Source organism: Mustela nivalis (genome assembly GCF_964662115.1).
Source record: "Mustela nivalis genome assembly, chromosome: 12".
In the NCBI taxonomy this organism is placed as follows: Eukaryota; Metazoa; Chordata; class Mammalia; order Carnivora; family Mustelidae; genus Mustela; species Mustela nivalis.
Window position 1 is genome coordinate 49,092,054 of NC_139031.1, and position 21,862 is coordinate 49,113,915.

At 41.0% G+C, this 21,862-nt stretch overlaps 1 protein-coding gene across 1 annotated transcript; it reads right to left on the minus strand.

The window, feature by feature from the left end:
* Positions 1–12,852: 12,852 nt before the first annotated feature.
* On the minus strand, positions 12,853–20,491 carry NPY (neuropeptide Y). The gene is made up of 4 exons (XM_082693821.1): positions 20,220–20,491; positions 19,112–19,299; positions 15,108–15,188; positions 12,853–13,052 (listed from the first exon to the last, which is right to left on the minus strand). Exons 2-4 carry the CDS (start codon positions 19,297–19,299, stop codon positions 13,028–13,030), a joined length of 294 nt encoding a protein of 97 aa, XP_082549947.1. The 5' UTR covers positions 20,220–20,491; the 3' UTR covers positions 12,853–13,027.
* Positions 20,492–21,862: the final 1,371 nt, after the last annotated feature.

Genomic DNA, 21,862 nt, shown 5'->3' on the forward strand with positions numbered 1-21,862 from the left:
AAAAACCACCAGTTAGGTGCACCAGGGACTGATACTAGGAACAGGACTTGAAAATTCCCAATGAGTTCATGATTTCTAAAGCCCCTTCTAACTCTTGACCCTTGTGGAATTCTGACAGTGATTTTTGTCAGTGTGAAGCAACAGGCAGGGAAGTGGCTGTCTTTTCCATGGACCATCTCCCTTCACCCATTAACAGCTGAGAGGTGGGGGAATCAAGACCACCTCAAGGGGAAACACACGCAGTTATACATGGGTTTCTACACGGAAGTCATGACTCTAGAAAGATTCAAAAGGAGTTTAAAGCAATGACCCCATTCAGGTCTTCCAAAAACAGTGGCAGACGACTGCATTAGAGCAATCCCAAAATCTAAGACTTAGAGACTGTGAATCATCAACAAGCTGGGAATCGTGAGTGAGGGACAAGTTAGGGTCTGCATCTTTATTAACTTTTTTTAAAATTTCCCAATTGTATCCTTAGGAACTCGAGATTTCTGAAGGCCAGATTGGTTATGCATCTAAATTAGCTGCTGAAACCCCTATTGTCAAACCATGGAGGAAGGAAACTGTAATTTCTTGAAACTCACTATCTGCCAGGTATTTCATGCATCCTTCATTTAATTCTAATGGTTAGTCACAATTGGTATTCTTATTCAGTGTCAGAAGCCGAAACTAACGAGAAAGAGATTATGTCTTGCCCAGGTAGTAAGAGCTAGAGCAAGAATATAGCAATAGTACCTAGTACCTAGTCTTTCTTTTATTGCATACTCTTGTGGCAGGAGCTGATTTTCTCACTACTCTGTGGTGTCCTTAACTATTTGTGGTGTAAGTTTATATGCACCTTCCGTTCACTTGAATGGCAGCCTCCCTGATACACTAGTCTAAATATATTTGTATAATTCTCTCACTTATAGGCCAAGGGATATAGTCAGAATATAGCGTGGATAAATAAATAGATGGGAAATAGGAGAGAAATTTTAAAATTTAGAACATAAAATGAGAAGATTATTCAATAAAACGTCAAGAAACAAAAGAAAATAAGGGAGAGACAACATTTAAAGAGATAATGTCTATGAGTTAATACAAGACAAAAAACCTTACATTTAAAAACAACAAAAATCCCAAAGACTCTACCAGAAAAACGATTAGAAGTTACAAATGAATTCAGTACTGTTGCAGTATACAAAATTAATACAGAAAAATCAGTGACATTTGTATACACTAATAATAAAGTACAAGAAAGAGAAATTAAGAAAACAATTCCATTTACAATTACACCAAAAAGAATAATATACCTAGAAGTAAACTGAACCAACGAAGTGAGAGACCTATACCCTGAAACTATAAAATACTGATGAAAGAAGTTAAAGATGACACAAACAAACGGAAAGATATTCCGTGCTTACGGAGTTGAAGAACCAATACTGTGAAAATGTTCACACTACCCAAAAGTAATCTACAGATTCAGTGCAATCCCTATCAAAATACCAATAGCATTTTTCACAGAACTAGAACAAATAATCCTAAAATTTGTATGGAACCACAAAAGACCCTTAATTGCCAAAGCAATCTTGACAAAGAAGAACTAAGCTGGAGGTATTGCAATCTCAGATCTCAAGATATACTACAAATCCATAGTAATTAAAACAGTATGATGCTGTACAAACATAGACATATAGATCAATGGAACATAAATTCTTGCTTATATGGTGAATTAATCTATGGCAAAGGAGGCAATAGTATACAATAGGGAAAAGACAGTCTTTTAAATAAATGGTGCTGGGAGAACTGGACAGCTGCATGCAAAAGAATTAAACTAGACCATTTTCTTACACCATACACAAAAATAAACTCAAAATGGATTAAAGACCTGAAACCATAAAACTCCTGAAAGAAAATATAGACAATAATTTCTTTGACATCAGCCTTAGTGACATTTGTCTCAATATGTCTCTTCAGGCAAGTGAAACTAAAGCAAAAATAAACTATTGAGACTACACCAAAATAAAAATCTTTCACACTGTGAAGGAAACCATCCCCAAAGAGCAATCTACTGAATGCAAGACGATATTTGCAAATGATATATCTGATAAAGGGTTAATATAGAAAATACATGAAGAACTTATACAACTCAATCCCAAATCATCATCATCATCATCATCATCATCTGATTAAAAATGGGCAGAGGACCTAAAGAGATATTATGCCTGGAGGAGATCATGCCAAGTGAAATAAGTCAGAGAAAGTCAATTATCATATGGTTTCACTTATATGTGGAACATAAGGAATAGGAAGACATTAGGAGAAGGGAAAAATGAAAGTGGAGAAATCTGAGTGGGAGGTGAACCATGAGACACTATGGACTCCGGGAAACAAACGGAGAGTTTACAAGGGGAGGGGATGGATTAGCCTGGTGATCTGTATTAAGGAGGGTATGTATTGCATGGAGCACACTGGGTGTTATATGCAAACAATGAATCATGAAACATTACATCAGAAATTAATGATGTGGCACATGATGGCACAATGATCTTCCACTTGATGGAGTATTACTCCACTATAAAAAAGGACAAAATCTTGCCATTTACAACAACATGAATGGAAGTAAAGGGTCTTATGATAAGTGAAAGAAGTCAGGACAGGACAAATACCATTTGATTTCACTTATATGTGGAATCTAAAAAACAATAAAAAATAAATAAATAAATAAATAAATAAATAAATAAATAACAATAAATGGGGGGCTCCTGAGTGGCTCAGTGGGTTAAAGCCTCTGCTTACGGCTCAGGTCATGATCCCAGGGTCCTGGGATCGAGTCCCACATCGGGCTCTCTGCTCTGCGGGGAGCCTGCTTCCCTTCCTCTCTCTCCGCCTGCCTCTCTGCCTACTTGTGATCTCTGTCTGTCAAATAAAAAACAATAAATGAACAAACAAACAAACAAAAAAGCAGAAACAGACCTGTAAATACAGAGAATAAACTGATGGTTGCCAAAAGGAAGGGGATGGGGCTGGGAAAAAATGGGTAAAAGGGAGTGGGAGACACAGGCTTCCAGTAATGGAATGATTTAAGTCATGGGGATGAAAGGTACCGCATAGGAAATATAGTCAATGGTATTGTAATAGCCTTACATGGTGACAGATGGTAACTACACTTTCAATGAGCATACCATAACATATAGACTTGTTGAATCACTATTTTGTATACCTGAAACTAACGTAACACTGAGTATCAACTATACTCCAATAAAAATAAAAAATAAAAAAGTTGAAACTTATAATAAAAAAACCAATAAATCCTTAAAAGAATAAAATTTTAAAAATCCTACATTTTAACACACCATTTGGAAATTTCAAACAACACTAATCCTTAAAAACACCCATAGGGAAAAAAATCAATTACCTACAGAAGCATACCAATTTCAGTGATCACGGACTTCTAAAGCTCAACAATGGAGGTTGAGTCAATGCAATACCAGCTTCAGAGTGTTGCAAAGAAAGCAGATAAAATAGAAGGTGTAGAATACTATAACCAGCTAAAGTGCCATGCAAGACTAGACGTGAAATAAAGACATTTTCAGAAAGAGACTGAAAAGAATTTATCCTTTCAAGACCCTATCAACTGAACCCAGAAAGAAAAAAATACATCAAAAGTCGCAGAAGTGAACAAATATGGGTAAATATCAATAAACATTGACCATATAAAGAAATGGAAACATTTATGTTTAGCTTGGGAGTACAAACCAACAATATCATGCAATCATAAGTGAACTTTAAGTTCATTTTATACAAACATTGCAAAAAATTATTGGGAATGAAAGATGGTAGGAAAAATTGTTCACATTGCTAATTAACATGCATATATGAAAGGAGGAAAATGTTTTGTTAGTAGTTAAACTCATTCTAATGAAGTAAGTGTCCTTACTTCGTTCAGAAGAAGAGTAAAAAATATAATATGCAAACTAGTGGAGGAAAAAAAGAGGAGAAAGGAAACTAGATTTATTCCATAGAAGGCAAGAAACAGAAAAGAAGTAAAGAAAAAGCACTGTGAAGAGAACAAAAGAAGATGGCAGAAGTCAATCTAAATATATCTATTATCATGGTAAACGCAAATAGTCTAAACTTGCTAGTTAAAAGAGCTTACTGCTTACTTTAAAAAAAAAAAAAGACTGTTTTATCATAAGAAGTACAGTTAGTGGCTTGGACAACTTCATGGCTCAGAAAGTTTGAAGGTAATTGGGTCAAAGAAGATAGGAGAATACCAATTTTTAAAAAGCTAGTGTAGCTATGTTAGTATTAGACGCACTGGACTTTTAGGAAAAAACACATTTGGGGAATAAAGATGTGTCACTGCATAATGATAAAAGAACCAAGTCTTTTCTGACACCAAAGTCTATCTTAGCAGCTCTCCATGCTGCCTGGCCCTCATGACCACTGTGAACATACATAATGAAACAGTCGATGACAATTCTATTAACAGAAAGATGATTTTAAATCCCCACAGGAAGTCAAACTGGCCTGAGATGGAGTTCCAGCCACCACTTGCCAGCTTTTTTGCTTTATTTCATTTCACCTTTCTGTGCCTCAGTGTCCTTATCTGTAAAATGTGGCCAGCCATACCTGCCTCTAGTGGTTTGTATGAAAATTAGAAAAATTAAAGGAAATAGAGGGCCAGTTTCTACTAGCTTCTCAACAAACGCTAGTTCCCTCATACCTTATTTCTTATCACAAAAAAGCAAAACCTGAAAAACATAACTTCGGAAGGCAAATTGCTATTTAGGATTTCACATCGAAATCATTTTTCTTATAAAGAGTTAATTATCCATGAAATTAAATATTTATGCATTCACAGAACCAATGTGGCTGGTCTAGAAATTACGAGACTTTTCTTAATGTCTTCACAGCTGATGTTTTTCTATGGTGGGAATATTATAAAATTACTTTTTACAATTATCTAAAGAGAATTGTGTTTGGTAAGGTCGATTAGGAAAATATCATGCAGCTGAACAGTTAAATGCAGGTGTGGAAATGCTGAAGGTGGGTTTAGATGCTCACTTGTAGGTAGTTCAGCATTTGGAGCATATTTTCTATTAAAATGAGACCACAGGTGGTTAACTGTTTCCTAAGTGAGGTGACCAACTGTCCCGGCTGACTTGGGACCGAAGGACTTCCTAGAATATAGGACTTTTAGGGCTAAACCTAGGAACAGAATTTTTAGTCAACCTACCAGGCCAGCACCCTATAACTGATCTGCCTGCATCAGTCACAGTTGCCGGAACCATTCTTGAGAACCTGCTCTGCCAACTGCCAGTTTCTCCTGTTAGTGGGCAGAGCACTTGATCTCTGACAGTCACCTGCGGCCCCAGATGCCAAAATTCCTCCAGGGTCTGTGTGTGGGAGACAAAAGAAACGCTTCCTCTCTGTTACACTTTGTCACTTAGACCCCAATGCAGCCTGTTCTATGCCGAGAATATCACTTCTTCCAAAAACATGGTGCTTTTAGTTTTGTGTACTTACCCTTCTCACAGTGCTACCCAAAATGAGTCCCCTGTTTTCAGAGTGGAGGTAGAGGCATTAAGAGAGCATCAGATGCCATCTTATCCCCTCTCTGGTCTTTAAGCTCTCATCCTACCTCCCATTTGTATCAACTGAGATAATTGATGTCACTCTGAGATGACAATCGATGCCCAGTTTGAGATGGATGGCCATTCACTATGTCCCCAGACAGCCACCTCAGAATTCTACTTGGAGCTTGTTTAAGCATCTGCACAGACTTTCTTCTAGGAGTGTAACGTAGCTAATAATGACCTTGAGATCTGCAAAAGAGCAGCCTATTGAATAACTGCCATTCACAGGTCCACTTCAAATGACACTCCCACTCCCTGCACATTCTAGTGGAAATGAGTTCAGCCTCCCTCGTCTCCCACAGCAATTACTTTCTGGTCCTATTTAAACCTCAATCATGATCTGCCTTGTATTAGAGTCACTTAAGCATGTGTCTGTCTCCTTCATAAATTGTTAGGTCTTTAAGAGGAGAGAAACTATCCCACTCATCTTTATATCACTCTCAGGAAGGAGCAGAGTACCTGTCACTATTCGAGACTATTCGATGAATGTTTCAGGAATTGATAACATCCTTGAGACTCTAGAAACTCATTAGAGATCAGCTGGCTCTGTTTTGACTTGGTCAATAATTCAGTCTGTTAGAAGGAATGATTATATTAAATATGTTCTGCCAACATTGCTTATTCTTGCATTAAAATTTATAGACCAGTTAATTTGGTAGGTCACTATGATTTGAAAAGATCTGGCAATGAGAGAAAAAATGTAGGAATCAGAATAAATAAAATTCAAATTTTTCTAGGCAAACTTTCATTGAAAATTCTTTCAAATGATGCTTTTCCCTTCAGTAGATAACACCCCAACAGTAAGGTGTTACTTAGAAAAAAAGGGTAAAATGTGATTTTTATATTCTACCCAAAGGCTCTCATTTCAACGTTAAATTGCCTCATAATACAATACGAGAGCAGCCAAGCCAATGAGTAAAGTCAAATTTCAAGTAAATACACTGAACAAATCAAGTTTCAAATTCAATTAACTTTTGGGAAAATAAAGAATCCTGAAATTAGGTATAGATTGGGAATTAAAGGAATCTGTGTCTTTATAGGGAAACACCCCAATCCTTTATAAGTTTAAATATCGAAATTGCTTAAAGACAAAAATAGTTGTAGGATGCACCATACATTAGAGTTAATAATACACATAATCTGCTAATATGACATACTAATAATCTTTTAATACATTAGCAATGTAAGTGGCAATAATTTGCAAAAGCTCCAAAATTATCATTCGCTCAAAGCCAGTGGAAAATAATTCATGACTCAAAAACTATTTCAGAGAGTTCTGGTACTACAATATGTCAAGTTTCTGAACTTGACAATCAGGGTAATCCAAGGTGAATCAAACTTCTGAGATGTCGGGAAAGAAGAGTCTATTCAACGAATACCTTTAAAAGCACCAAGAATTTGTGTTTAAATAAACTCCTGTACTTCTGTCAAGGCCCTGCTGTGAATGGTACCTGCACTTCCTGAAAGGATCACAAGGAATCCTTTGAGATTGTTCACCAAACAATCCATTTGCTGTGGCTCCTCTGGGATCACTCCCAGGCATCACCATCAGCTCCAGACAGAACTGGCTTTCACTGAGCACTTACTAAGTACCATCGCACACTAACACCCCAATTGCAAAGTGTTTCAATCCTGCAGCATTAGAACAAGTTTAAACTGATAGCTATTACTTAGCACACTAAACTATGAGCTCAGATGACACATACGATTAGTTATATGATATTCCACTCCAATTTTTTAAAAAAGGAAAAGATGCTGTGGGATTTCACACTGTACTAATTTTTCTAATAGAAGAAAAGGCAATCATTTAGTTGTGACAATATCATAATCCTTCTACCCATGAACCACAATAAAAGAATATTCTACAGAACCATCTTATTCAAAAGGCAGTTTTCCTTTATAATGATAGAAAAGGTATTTATTTAGTTCTGAGCGTTGTAACTGACTCCAGTGTTCTACAAGGAGGAGAAAAAAATATTTTCTGTTGCCTCAGGGTAATAAGTAACCATACAAACATTAATGCATGTGTACTGGAAAGAAAGGGGGGACAATGAATTGTCATCCTATTTGCTTTCCTGTCATCAGCAAGGCCACCGAGTCTGCATGTGGGCCCAGCTCTGACAGTCCATCAGGCATCTTCACAGCAGAAAGCACTGTACCACTGTATGCGAGTCCCAATCCAGTGCTGATTTTTCCTGCCCTTTATATCTGCTCCTCTGTCCTGACTTTTATCTAGACAGGGGGAAGAGATAGTAGATCCTAAGAAAGTCAAAATGTTGCAAAAGAAATAGTAAGTCCTTTCCTTCCTGAATTAGGGAGTACAGCCAACCCTACAACATTTATTCTCTGAATTTACAAATTTGTCCATAAGATCTTAATTGAGAAACTTAGGCTGAGAAGTCCAGTCCTGATTTGGCTGAATGAAGAATATTATCAGAGATGCCAATCTGCCCTGGAGCCAGCATATGGAAAAGCAGGTGGGTTTGGGGTGGGGAGGAAGGGAGAAATGCTGGAAAGAAAGCTGGAGCTGGGACTTGCTTTTATCCCAAATGGAAGCTTCCCTTCAAAACAGTAATCCAGTGGTCCAGACCTATCATGTGGTCAAATTCAAAGGATAAGCATCAAGAAAAATTTAAAAGCACTCAAAGTATGCATTGTATATACTGCTCTTTCATATCTGCTTGTTCTCTACTCTTCTCTTGCATTCCTCATCTAGCAGTGGGCACTCCTGCTCCGAACCTCAGCTCAAGCGTCAAGAGCTCCAGGAAATTTGGCCTGCTTCCTCCATGGTCCCCAGCCTTGGGCAGGAGCCACTTCATGGCTCCTGTAACACCTTCTGCACACTTCTTGTTAGGGAGGTGGTATCTCTGCCCCTGAAATGGGGAAAAAAAGCTATGAAGGGCCCCTTCCTCTACTCTCATCCCCATGCCCCTTTGCTTGGTGGAATCTGATGGATTCATTAACCACAGTGCACCGTGGGCAGGGACACTGTATCTGAAGTTAACTTGCATTTACTCATGCCCCTTCTTCCATCTACTGCTAGATGTGGCAGACTGGCTCTTCTTGTCTCTGCATCTGTTTGGCTAAGTGGATCTGAGCCTCTGCCCCACAGACCTCACTACTCCTGCCATGCTGCACTAGGATGCTGAGATGCTGATGGGGTACAGAGGTACTGCAGATGCTCAGGCCGTAGCTGGATGCTCTGATTCAGCTTACGGCAGCCCTGCATTTGGCCTCATTGGATACTTGCCCATCTGGCACTTTTTCCCTATTTTAGCCATTGATTCTACAGTTCCTTTGTCAGGAAACTGCAAAGGGAAGCATAAGTGAGTAGGTTCTAGCACCTCACTATACCCAAACTTCTAACACTCCTATCTTTGCACTTCCAATAATACACTGTAAATATCTGCCTCCCTCATTAGATGGTAAATTCCTTGAAAAACTATTATTGATCTTTATATCCCCAGTACAATGTCTGATACATAGTAGTTACTCAAATACTGTTGAGCGGATGAATGGATCGATGAATGAGTTTGACCATTCTTGGACCTACTTCACTGACCCAAACCTGGCCACTCTGCCTCTGTTCCTATCAGGTAGTCCCCTGACCACTCCCTACATAAGCTCAGGCTGCCCCACCTCTGTGTTCACCCAGCTCAACATCCTCATTTTCTATTAAGACTTTTCCAGCTAGTTCTGCCCACACTCATTTCTTTTTCTAAATGCCTTTGGCACAATTTAGTACTTTGCTATTCTCAGGTTGTTATAAGTGTGCTAAGGTTATGTTCTGAACCAGGCTATCTAAGACCTGGGTGTTGACTGACTTCTTCCATGAAACATCATCAGGAGGGCAAAGTTTGTGAATAGAGAAACTGTTATCTAGTCTCCCTACCTTGAATTAGGAGGGGAAAGTCACTTCCTTTGCCTAGGCCTCAGTTTCCTCCTCTATGAAAATGGGGGTATAATCATCTGAGTGTGTCACAGGCATTGTAAGTGACAAAATAAAAATACAATGGCATCTGCAAAAACCTTATGCACAATTTATACCTCTTAGAATGTAGAATTGAGTTTGGATCATCAGAGACCTTAATAAATACTTGGAGATTTGCTTGATAATGAAGATGTGATGGGTGATCTGGTACATTTACTCCTGTACCAAAGAGGGTCAGCAGGCTGTAAATATTTGAAAAATATTACTAGGGAATCTCCTGGAATGTAGTTTTGCAATTTATAAATGTTTACTATTATTGTATTGCTTGAAGTGAATTCGTTTCTATTAGGGATATCTTAGTCTGTTTGGGCTCCTATAGCAAATTACCATAGACAAGTGCCTTAAAAACGGAAATTTATTGCTCACAATTCTGGATGCTGGGAAGGCCAAGATCAAGGCAGCAGTAGATCTGGTATCTGCTGAGGGCTTGCTTCCTGGTTCATAGACAACCATATCCTTACTATGTCCTCACATGATGGAAGGAATACAGGAGCTCTCTGGGGTCCCTTTTAAAAGGACACTAATCTCATTCATGAGAGCTTCACTCTCAGGACCTAATCAACCCCACCTAAAGACCCTACCTCCAAGTGCTGGCTCTTTGGGGATTAGGATTTCAACATATAAATATGAAAGAAAACAAACATTCAATCTCCAGCAAGGGAGTTATAATCCAACACAAGAATTATCAAAAACGTCATCCTTATCCATTCCCCTACTATTACTTATTTGTAACATTATCTTAACTTGAATTCTGATCTCAGCAAAAACCTATGTAGAATGTCAGGTAGGATTTACAATCCCTGTGTCAGGAAATGAGAACTCAGAAAATTAGTAAATTTGAAGGTCCAATGGCATGGAAGCCACCGAGTCGGGGCCACAGGGCTCACATGGTATGAAGAGTCCGTCCTCTTTCTAGTAAGATGAGGTAAAGAGGTGAGATAGCAAGGCCTGATTTATAGGTAAAATAGAGACGGTTTAATATTAAGCCTTTGGGGCACTTAGATTTGGTAGGTAAGTTTAAACTTTTATTTTAAAATGAAATTCCCAGGTTATTTTTCAAGGGTTTATATATATCACTCCTATCTGCTCTGCTCCATGTAACTGAGCAACTGAGAACTGAGTAAATACTCTATAATTGGTGATGAATATTCAGATCACCTGTGCTGCCAAATGAATCTTTCAGTCAACTTGTTTTGCATCCTATTAACTTCAGTAAAGAAAATCTCCAAACATACTGGTTAGTAAAGAACTTCTGACGTTGTGTGATAAGAAACTGTGACTTATTCAACATTTTAAGATTAAAAAAAAAACACAAAACCACTTTACATATCGGGCGGTAGTCCCCTACACCCTCGCCTGCTCTTATCCAGGTTGCGGTGCGGGGAGGATATGTTTAGGACCCCCAGTGGATGCCTGAAACTGCGGAGAGTACTAAGCCCTAAATAGACTTTTTTTTCCCCCCTAGGTATACATACCTACAATGAAGTTTAATTTATAAATTAGGCACAGTAAGAGATTAATAACAAGGATTAATAATGAAATGGGACAATGATAACAACAGATTCTAATAAAAGTGAATTTGGCCTCTCTCCAAATATTTTACTACGCTGTACTCACCCTTACTCTCCCTGGGAGATGTGAGATGATAAAACGCCTACTCCACTAGCGGAAGCGAGGAGAATGACGTGGGCGCTGTGAGGTAAAGCTAAGCTACTACAACCTTCTGACGATTGGTCAGAAGGAGGAGCGTCTCCTTCCAGATGGCGGTTGTCCGCAGGCAATCAAAACTGCGGAAGGCGTAAGTGCAGATGAGGCTATTTAGTTCAAAGCCCAAAGAAAGAAAAATAAGGACCCAGTAGTGCAATTGCAGGATCATAGGGAAGCTATTTTTAATTTCTTCTATGGAGAACCACGATTCCATCAGAGAGGATGAATACCCAATTTTCGTGTCAACATGGACAGGATTGGAAGAGATTATGCTGAGTGAAATAAGTCAAGCATAGAGAATCAATTATCATATGGTTTTGCTTTTTTATGGAGCATAGGAATAACACGGAGGACATGGGAAGATGGAGAGAAGGGAGTCGGGGGAAATTGGAGGGAGAGACGAACCTTAAGACACTGTGGATTCCAAGGAACTAACTGAGGGTCTTGGAGGGGGAGAAGGGTAGGAGGTTGGGTGAGCCTGGTGGTGGGAATTGTGGAGGGCACCTACTGCATGGAGCATAGGGTGTGGTGCATAAACAATGAATTCTGGAGCACTGAAAAATTTAAAAAATAAACAAAAATTGAAAAAAAAATAAGGACCCACTTAGGAAAATTGCGCAGTGGTTTCATTGAAGGGAGTATCACTGACTTCAGTGGCAGAAACAGAATTCATTATATACAGAGAAGATTTTATATACTCTAAGATTCTCTAAGACGGAATGTATATAGGGGTTTTGTAAACCATTTTAGAACAGCACATGAAAATATTTTTTGCAGTGGTTCAAAGTACAAACATAGGAGGAGACCCATTTTACTTGCTTTAGAAATTACATGTAAGACTCTAATAATACAAATTTTAAGCTAAGCCCATGTATCGGTACATGAAGGCGGGGGAAAGTTTAATAACCTTTAGGTGAATTAATTAACATTCCCCATGTTGTGTGAAAAGGGAGTCATTCCTACTCAGTGTATTTCTGTTTAGGACTCATTCTAAGTGTAGTGGTACCCCCCCCCCCCGCCAAATGTATAGATCTGAGCTGTCTGATATGATAGCTGCTAGAAACATGTGACTATTGAAATTAAAACCCAGTAAAATTTAAAACTCAGCTCCTCCCTTGTACTTGCTACATGCACGTGCTCAAAAGCAACACACGACTAGTGGCTACTATATTAGAGGAAAGGATATCTTGCAGAAAGTTGTTAGCCAGCAATCCTTTCTGCTAATAGTATAAGCTAACAAGGTTAACAAGGATTTCATGCCCATGTGGGGGAAAGTTCAGATAATTATTCCAAATTAGCATGCCCCTGCTCGAAGTTTCCAAACACTTTTATTGTCACACACACACACACACACACACACACCTGAGTCTTGATCATCATAAATCATTGTTTCCTTATATCTTCCATAATCACTGCTTTAATATTGGTGAAACAAACTTTGAACCTGCTACTGGAGGGAGATTGTAATGTAACGAATACCTTAAAATAATTCTCACTATTGCAACCGCAGGTTTTTCATTGAGGAGCAGAACATTTTTGAATGCTTAGTACTTTATTTAAACACACATATATACAAGGATGACAAAGGGAAACCGCAGAGTTGAGCACAGTGGCCGCATGCATGGGGAGGGTTGGCAGACTGTAGTTTTACAGGATGAAATTTGGGTTGAAAAATAGGTAAAGACCGGAGAGCAAGTTTCATTTCCCATCACCACATAGAAGGGTCTTCCAGCCTGTCAGACATAAGAAGGAAAGCATGTGAGGGGCGCCTGGGTTGTTCAGTGGGTTAAAGCCTCTGCCTTCAGCTCAGGTCATGATCCCAGGGGCCTGGGATAGAGCCCCACATCGGGCTCTCTGCTCAGCAGGGAGCCTGCTTCCCCCTCTCTCTGTCCTCTGCCTGCCTCTCTGCCTACCTGTGATCTCTGTCTGTCAAATAAATAAATAAAATCTTAAAAAAAAAAAAAAAAACGGAAAGTACGTGAGAGAAGCTTCCCAACTTCCTGGGAGGCTTTCGAAAGTGAGACATTCAGTCCTGAACCAAAAGATGATCAGGAACTGTTGAAAAAGGCCCCTGTTGGCATTCTAAATAGGAGGTCGTGAGGGACACCAGAGCAGAAGACAGTGGCATAACATGCAGCAGCCCAGCTGAGTAGCTTCCACTCATGTTTATGGGAGTCTCAAATCTCAGAGGGAGTATTTAAAAGGCTCTGTATTTATCAGAGGAGCCAAAGAACTCTGCACTATTTCTGAAGATCAAAACTACAGGAATCACACAAAATGGTAACAAGAAAGTTATTGTTACACAACTCTGAATACCCGTCTTTTGTTTTCCCGCAAGCCTTTTTATGTAGTAAGATGCTATTTTTATAAAGAACTCTTTATAATAAAATAGCATTCACAAGCAACTTGAAGGCTGTCAACTTTGCCCACTGTGAGACTTTAAGCCACAGAACAAAGAGTAGCATCAAGGCTGTTAAGTCTGGATGGTTCTTTTTTTTTCAACCTAAGTACATAAGGTTTACCCTAAACTTTTTTTATCACAATAAGCATCATATGCATGCCAGTGAAAGCTTAAAGGCATCTATTGTTTAGTGTTAAAAATAACCCTTATGAACTTTCCACCTGCTTCCCTGGTATTTGCTGTTTACCTCTGGGTTGGTATCTCCAGAGACAAAATTGTTGTTTCCTTCAGGGAAAACAAACCTGACAACTCTACACTTGTACACTTGGCCCTGGCTGGCCATTTCACAAGACAACAGAGGGATGGTGGGAAGGAAAGTAAGTGACTCAGCACATCACCCAACTTGTTCTTTGGGGAGAACCTCAGTGAAGAGTGACAGGCCAGTCATGCTCCCTGAGCAAGTGTTCTAGTGACCTCTTCTGGGGAAGCTGGTTCTTGACATTGTCAAGATCTGGGTTTAAGGTCCACGAGCTCCAACAGAAATGGATGAAATATGCGCCCTGTGATCTTGTTCAGGGCAGGGGCAGGAAGGATAGGATATTAGAGCCAGGAGGTTATGAAATTGGAGGAAGGTCTGGCTGCTTTCCAGCAGCACTCATTGCTCATTGTTCACAATATTTCACACCGGCTCTTGGTAGGTACCTCTTGCCAAGACGAGTCCATACTCCCAGAAAGCCTCCACGGTCACAGACAAGTTATTAAGAATATTATGTCCTTAACATCCATTCCTTGAATGCGATAAATTATTATGTGATACTGAACTTAAAATAAGTTGAAAAGTAGACAACAGCTGCCCCCCACTACCATCACGCCCCCCACCCCCGCCACCAAGATTTACCTACAACTTTATGCAGAATGAGGAAGACTAGAGCAAGACCCATGAGAGTCTTATGCAGGACATCTAGACACTCCACATACCATACGAAAACTAAAGATTATCCCAGCCAAAGATGGACTGTTAGTCATTTCAGGGTAGAGACGGGGACTTACTCTATGTTCTCCTAATTCTAACCCAGTTAGAAATTCCATATAGAGTCTTTTCTGAGGTAAAAGTCTCTTATGTTAAAGATTTTCAAAGAAGCATCAAATAATCTGAAGTAGAAAATAATACCCCACAGAAGCTAAGAGATTTGCAAATCATTATGTGAAAACAAAGGTCCTCACTGCCCTGTGACCCATCTCTATGTCTGCCCAAATGCTACCTGGTTTGGAAGATCCATTCCAATCCCTCCCTCGCCCCCACCCCCACCCCAGGAGCCCTCTGGGATTTCCCTCTCCTGTGCCATCCTGAGCTCTGCAGCAATGTCCCCACACAAGCCCTTCATACCTAGTTCTGGGAACATTTTCTGTGCTTTCTCTCATCAAGAGGTCTGAAATCAGTGTCTCAGGGCTTGATCGTTTTCCATACCTAAAAGAAAGAAAAGAAAGAAAGAAGGAAAAAGGAAAGAAAGAAAGAAAGAAAGAAAAAAAAGTCAAGTCCTTAAAGCAAATCTGAAATATTCATAAAGAGGAAAAATATTTTAAAAAAAAAGGAAAATAGTGTCTCACATGGTTGGTCATCTGCTAACAAGTAATCTAGGTTTATGAAGCAGACATTATCAGAAATATGACTTCAAATTATATATATGTATAATTTTGCTTAAATAATTTAGCAGAATATTTAAACACATCAAAACTCCTAGTCAAATTCTTGCCTTTTAATACTACTACAAACAATACATAGATGGAGTTTCATAACTAAGTGACAGGAAGTAAAAGTACATTACGGAATGATTTTAAATGTTTCCATAATTAGTTAATTGGCTAGAGTTCTGATGACATACAGCACTTTAAACCTTAACAAAGAGACCAGATGATATTTCAGAAACAACCCTGGGGAGAAAAATCAGCAGACAGAAGTTCTAGACCCACCTGTGTCTTCAAATCTCAGTTTTCTCATTCATAAAAATCAGATCATAACTCACACTTAAATTGGAGTCTTTGTGGAAATCCAGTGCGAGCCACAATGTTTAGAAAGTGACCGAGTAAAACACAAATGCAAGATATGGCTGTTGAAATGCACTCATTCTTACAGAAAACTACAAACCTTGGTCCCATATTGTCCATATTTATTTGGGGTAACAAAAGCTAAAGCCTTTGCTCCTGCTTTGCTTTTAATTTGCCCCATAAATATAAGGAATCTCATGGATCCTGGAAAGACCATGGAATCTTACTGGTCTTTTTTCTCCTAGAGCCGGTTTTGGATAGGACTAAAAATGTGCATGTAAGGGTGGTGTAAGTTACTTGCTCCAGGTGAGTGCATACAAAGGTCTGAAAAGTCTGTATTTTTCCCTTTCTCAGAAAAGGGCTTGTATACCAGAAGCTGTATTATTCACAAATGAAAAACTAGCCTGGATGGATTGATTAGCTCCCAGAAAAAAACGGCAAAATAAAGCTGCCAGAAGGTATATTATCAAGTACAGTTAAATCTAAATTTTTAAGAAAGATTTCCTATTATTGCTCCTTTGCTGGGATTTAAGAAAGCAAAAAACAAACAAACTGCTCCCTGTCCCCATTGTTTGTAAGATTTCCTCAACATTTTCCAGAGTTGAGATATCAAACAATAGATCCTTGCTTACACCTATTTACTCTGTTCGTTAGTTGATTTTATTAACTGTCAAACTCTTAAGCAACATCAACTCATTTATCTTCGCCATGCTCCAGTGAATAGAACTGGCTAATGTTTTCCCCAATTTATTAGTAAAGAACCTAAACCTAGAAGAACAGGATTTGCAGTCCTAAAGCGGCACCCAGGACAGTCATGTTCACTATTCTTCGTCTCCTACTTAATTCTGGATTATCCTTCTTCTCTACCATGCTCTAACTGGCAAAGATAAAGTCTTTAGGGGAAAATTTTCAAACCTAGCTTCACGTTAAGAAGCCATATTCTACATAAGGGAAGCTTTTAAAACCTCTGTAAAGCCCAGGTCCTACCCCTGAAGTTCTGATTTAAAGTCTCAGGGTGCAGCCCAGCACTAGTGTACTTTAAAACTCCCCAGGTGACTCCAGTGTGTGACCAGGATGGAGAAAGACTAATCAAGGGCTAGGTTTCTTATCCTTGGCAACCTTTGTTGTAGGGGGCTGTCCTAGGCATCCTAGGATGTTTAGAGCCTAAAGTCAGCACCAGTTAGAACGACTGGTTTCACAGAGAATTGTAAAAGCCAAATGTGGTAGATCTATGCTCTAGAATAAATAGTGTGGCTTTCAGAAGCAATGAACCAGGAGCATAGAGCTTAAAAACTGAGTGGAAAAAGGGAACAAGGGGAATGTTATCAGACTACCATTTGTGCCACATAGAAACACATGTTCACAAATGATGCCATAATTTTCAAAAAATACAACCATGTGGGGACTGGGTGTGTGAGATGGGAAGGCAGTGAGAGTATGGAATGGAGACAATGGGCACAGAGGATAAGTCTCTGATGGTTTCTAAGAAGCAACTTATGTGAAATTGAGACAGGAATCTCTGGTTCAGAATCAACGTATTCCCACCTAACCTGAATCTCTTCCCATGAAACTCAGGCCCCTTCCCTTTCTTTTTCCCTCATCGAAGATGGAGATCACACCGGATGCTGAGGGTAGTGAGGAAATCAGTGGGAGTGCTCCAATTTCATCACCCCTAAAAAGAAAAGCCTTCATAAAATGTTTTTATGTTCATGACCTATAAAATGGAGATAATTATACTCACTTCAAAGCTTTGAGGTGAAGATGGAATGAAATAACGCCTAGGGAAACATTCTGAACCACTAAAGCTTTATACAGTGGATAAGCTTTATCGCAATCATCTTGGCAGAAATAAGTTCTACTGTTCTAACTGACAAACTAAATATCCAACAAGCTTTTTCTAGATAAATGACAATTAATATACTTATTTTTTAATTTCAACAAGTTCTTTTCTCTGTTTATATGATAGCATAAGCAAGAATTGGAAGCAATTCCCTTTCTGAGAAGTCTACTAGGATATAAAACATTATTGCTTTTTGCTAATTCAAATGAACCAATTTCAAGGTTCACAAACCAATACTATTTAATTCCAGCATTTTATGTATTCCTGATTCTGTGTAAACTGGCACTTTTTCAGAAGCTTTTTAGTATGTTATACCCCTTTTTGATGAAACAGGGGAAAATATTTATTTAAGAATATAAATTTTCCCACTTTGAATCCTTCTCAACTATTCCCTGACTTGTAACCAGTAAAAAGTATGGTAAAAAAACAAAAATAACACTTTATAAAACATAATTTAGACATGTTAACATTAAAGTTTTTAAATGGCTCACCCTTTTTAGCTTATCAAGGTCATTTGATCCCAATAATTAAAATGAGATATTGAATAACTTAGAACTAAGATGAATGAATTTTGGAAACAAATTTAAAATCCTATATCATAGTTAGGATGTGATTTTCTTTCTTTATTTCTTCCTTTTTTTTTTTTTTTCCTTAATATTGGATATTGAGAGTGAAGACATGGCATTTAAGTTTAGCTTTCTGGGTAGTCAGAATAAAATTTACGATTTCTCAAATTCCGTGTAATCCCTGGGTTTATCCCAGAGTTTCTCATTAACAAAGCACTAAGTGGGCACTTCCTTCTCAAAATTCACCTGCTAGAAGATGGGAAAAGTCTGCATTTTAAATCAATTGTTTTCATACTAAATCTCTATTAATGCCAGGATTTTTAACTAAAAGACTGAGACTGAATAAAGAAAAAAAAAATCACTGTACAGAAGAAAAGAAACTAGCTCTATTCGTCTTTTCCTAAATACTGTCATTCAATCTTGCTCTGGACAGCTTGGAAAATCTGGCAATGTCTTTGGCAACTCAGCTGTTTCCTGGTCGGTGGTGGTGGTTGTAGTTTTTTAACACTCAGCTCATTGTTCTCCCTACAGCACTTCCCCCAGCACTCCCGACCTGTTTGGGGTTTGTTTTTTGGTTTTTGGTTTTTTCCCTTGGGGGGGGGAGCGGGGTCCTTTCCCATCCAGTTTTCCAAACAGTCCCCCAACTGCTCTAAGAACAAAAAAGAACAGAGAGTGAGTGCGAGAAGATGGCCAGCCACACAGTCTAAGGAACCTAAATGGGGGGAGGAGTGGAGGCACGATTTTGTAACTAATGTTGCAGAGGGAAAGTGTTCAGTGCCCTACGCAATTACTCACTGAGAACTGAGTATGTGCCTGATACTGCGCTGCCCAGGGATGCAAGCAAGAAAAAAAAAAAACAAAACAAAACTCGGAGATTCCCCAGGATCTTCGGTTGCGGGGCAGAGCGCTCCCGGAGTCGGTCCCGAGGAGCCCACCCACCTCTGCCTGGTGATGAGGTTGATGTAGTGCCGCAGCGCTGAGTAGTATCTGGCCATGTCCTCCGCCGGCGCGTCCTCTCCGGGGTTGTCTGGCTTGGAGGGGTACGCCTCAGCCAGCGCGCCCAGGCACACAAGCAGGGACAGGGCGAGGGTCAGTCCGGATAGTCCCCGTGCCTTGCTACCCAGCATCTGCGGGCACAGAAGGCGCAGCGGAGAAGAGTGGGGTTTGAAAGGACACACGCCTCGAACCTCCCTCCCTTGTCGCCCCCACCATCCCCCCCCCCCCCAAGCCGCGCTCAACCCAGGCCCTTAGAGGGAGCGGAGCACCACTCCACGTACTAACGGCATCACCTGCCCTTCCCCGACCCGTCTGCCCCACCGGAAAAGTCCGTGCAAATTCTGTCCAAGTTGCCGGACACTAGAGCCGCGCTTAACGAGAGGCGCGGGGCTGGGGACCAGAGCCCGCCCGCGCCAGTGTAGATACTTTCAAAACAGATGTAGAAGTTCCTCCCCGTGGGTTAAGGAATTGTAACTTTCCTAACCTCTTCCCCAAACCCCCGTCGGAGGAGAAGTTTCTTCTCTAATACGTGCGGTCTGTCTTGCTGCAAGAGATAGTTGTGGCTGAGATTCCTTCGGGGTGACAATTTGGGAGAAGGAGGAGGAGAGAACTGTTCTCCGGGCCGTCGGTCTCGGTTCGGATCCCAAGGATCCGGGAAGGAGGCAGAGAGGTTCCAAACTCCGGGAATCCCTCACTCAGGGGGCGCTGCCCGGGAAACCTCCATCCAGACAGGGACCTCCGAGGAAACTGCCACCTGTCCAGGGTTGGGGGTCGCGTCCCCGTCCAAATCCTTCAAAAAATCACCCAGAGGGACGGCGCAGCCGGGAGGGTGCGCGAGCAGGGTGGAGGCGCGGTCGGAAACGACCGGAGGAGCAAGTGGAATTTAGCCTCCAAGAGCGGCCGCCGCGCGACGGGGCAGGAGAGGACAGAGCGCGGCGCGCAGGGGTTGGAAAGCCAGGCGCGACCCTCCCGGGGCCCCAAAGCAACCCCGAGGGTGAGCCGGAGCCGTCCCCCGGCTCCCGCCCCAAGCCGAGTGGGTCTTGGCACTCACGGTGGCCGGCGAGCGGGCGGGTGTGGCTGGGCAGCGAGCGCTCTGCAGTCAGGTGCGCCTCTCCGAGGGGTGAGTGCCGGCGGACCGGGTGCGGAGAGCAGGTCGCGACAGGGCTTTTATGGCGTTCCCTCGCAGCGGCAGGAGGGGCCTCGGGCAATCACGTTCGGGTGACTCCCACCCCGCCACTTCCCGCCCCCGAGTGGCGGAGGTGGGGCGGAGGAGGGGGCCGCTATCGTTCGAGTGGCGGCTCCTGTAGCCACTCCTTGACCCCAGGCCCTGCCGGGGGAGGGGGGTCTTGGAGAGGTGAGAGCGTGGCGGAAGCCGGAGTCCCTGCCCTCCCGTGGTACCCAAAGCGCGCTTTCCTTCACAGCCCGTCTGGTCCTGCTGGAGACAGGAGCAGCCCAGAGCTACTGTGTCGCCTGTCACCCAGACCACCAACTCAAGGGGTGCCAGGGGAGGGGATACATGAATCCTCTACTTGATGGAGCATCTCCGGGACTCGCGCGCCAGCAGCGCAGGACACAAATCCTGAGCAGAGACAACTTGGTGCACAGATCTCCTGCGCGGAAATTGCTCCAGGTCGCCTGTCCAAGTCCCGAGTTTGGTGGCTCTCAAATGGCCCCCTCCTCTCAGGGTCTTAGAATGGGCTTCTGTGGCTTGGGCCCCTTTTCCCAGCTTCTTTTTCGAGAGATCAGCCCACTCCCAAGTACTCGCCCAAACGCTGGGAGCCCGGCTCTATCAAGACAGAAAGAATGTGACGACTGCGAAGTCTCCAGTAATGGGACACGGTAAACCTACTTCCTCACTTTGCTGGGGAAGAGCGGCCTTGCGACCGTCTGGACACCCATTAAAGCGCAAAAGAATGAAAAATTCGGATCCAAAGCTATCGGGTAGTTAAACGAACAGGAATTTCTCCCTTGGATAGTTACAAATACTCAATAACGCCGATTGAGAATGTGGGCTCTGATTGAAATGAAACAGGTAAAAAAAAAAAAAAAAGAAAAGAAATCACCATTAATTTGCACATCACGTTAAACTTGTTGAATGAAAATGAAAGATTCAGAAACCATTTTTACAGGATCAGGATTTTATATCTTAAAAGTTACCTGAATAAATACTCCTAGAATTCCAACTCTTCTAAATAAAATGGCATGGCACTGTTAGGAAATTAAAGTCTTAAGGTATAAACTATTTTAATGTTAAAATCACAAATGATTCTGTTTAACTGACTTTTTGTACTGTTTCCACTCACTGAATTAAATATCAATTACTGCATAGCTAGCTCTGCACTCTGGTGCTCTCTTTCTCTCTCTCTCTGCCTCTGTGTGTGTGTGTGTGTGTGTGTGTGTTAGAAATTTTGAAGATCACATCCCTTTCACTTAAGTGAATGCTTCTCTTTCCATATTTCACAAACATAGGACAGGGACACAAATATCAGGCATAATTTCTCAGATTTGCTCCAGTGTACTCCTGTCTGGCAAAGTTAGAACAAACCAACTTCTCACTTAGAGCTCTTTCTTCACAAGAGGAAAAGCTCAGTCCAGTTTTCAATCAATAATCTTATTTTTAGAATTTATCACAGATACACATCAGTTATACCTTAGAAGGAGTCATTGAATTTGGGAAGGACATGCACCATTCTT

Bases quoted from the DNA above. Each gene is read 5' to 3' on its own strand.
- NPY (XM_082693821.1), bottom strand. From the start codon at position 19,299: ATGCTGGGTAGCAAGGCACGGGGACTATCCGGACTGACCCTCGCCCTG. The intron at 15,189-19,111 runs GTGGGTGGGCTC...TCTTTCTTTTAG, and splicing joins AACCTCATCACCAGGCAGAG to GTATGGAAAACGATCAAGCC. The intron at 13,053-15,107 runs GTATGAAGGGCT...TATGTCTGACAG, and splicing joins GAAAATGTTCCCAGAACTAG to GCTGGAAGACCCTTCTATGT.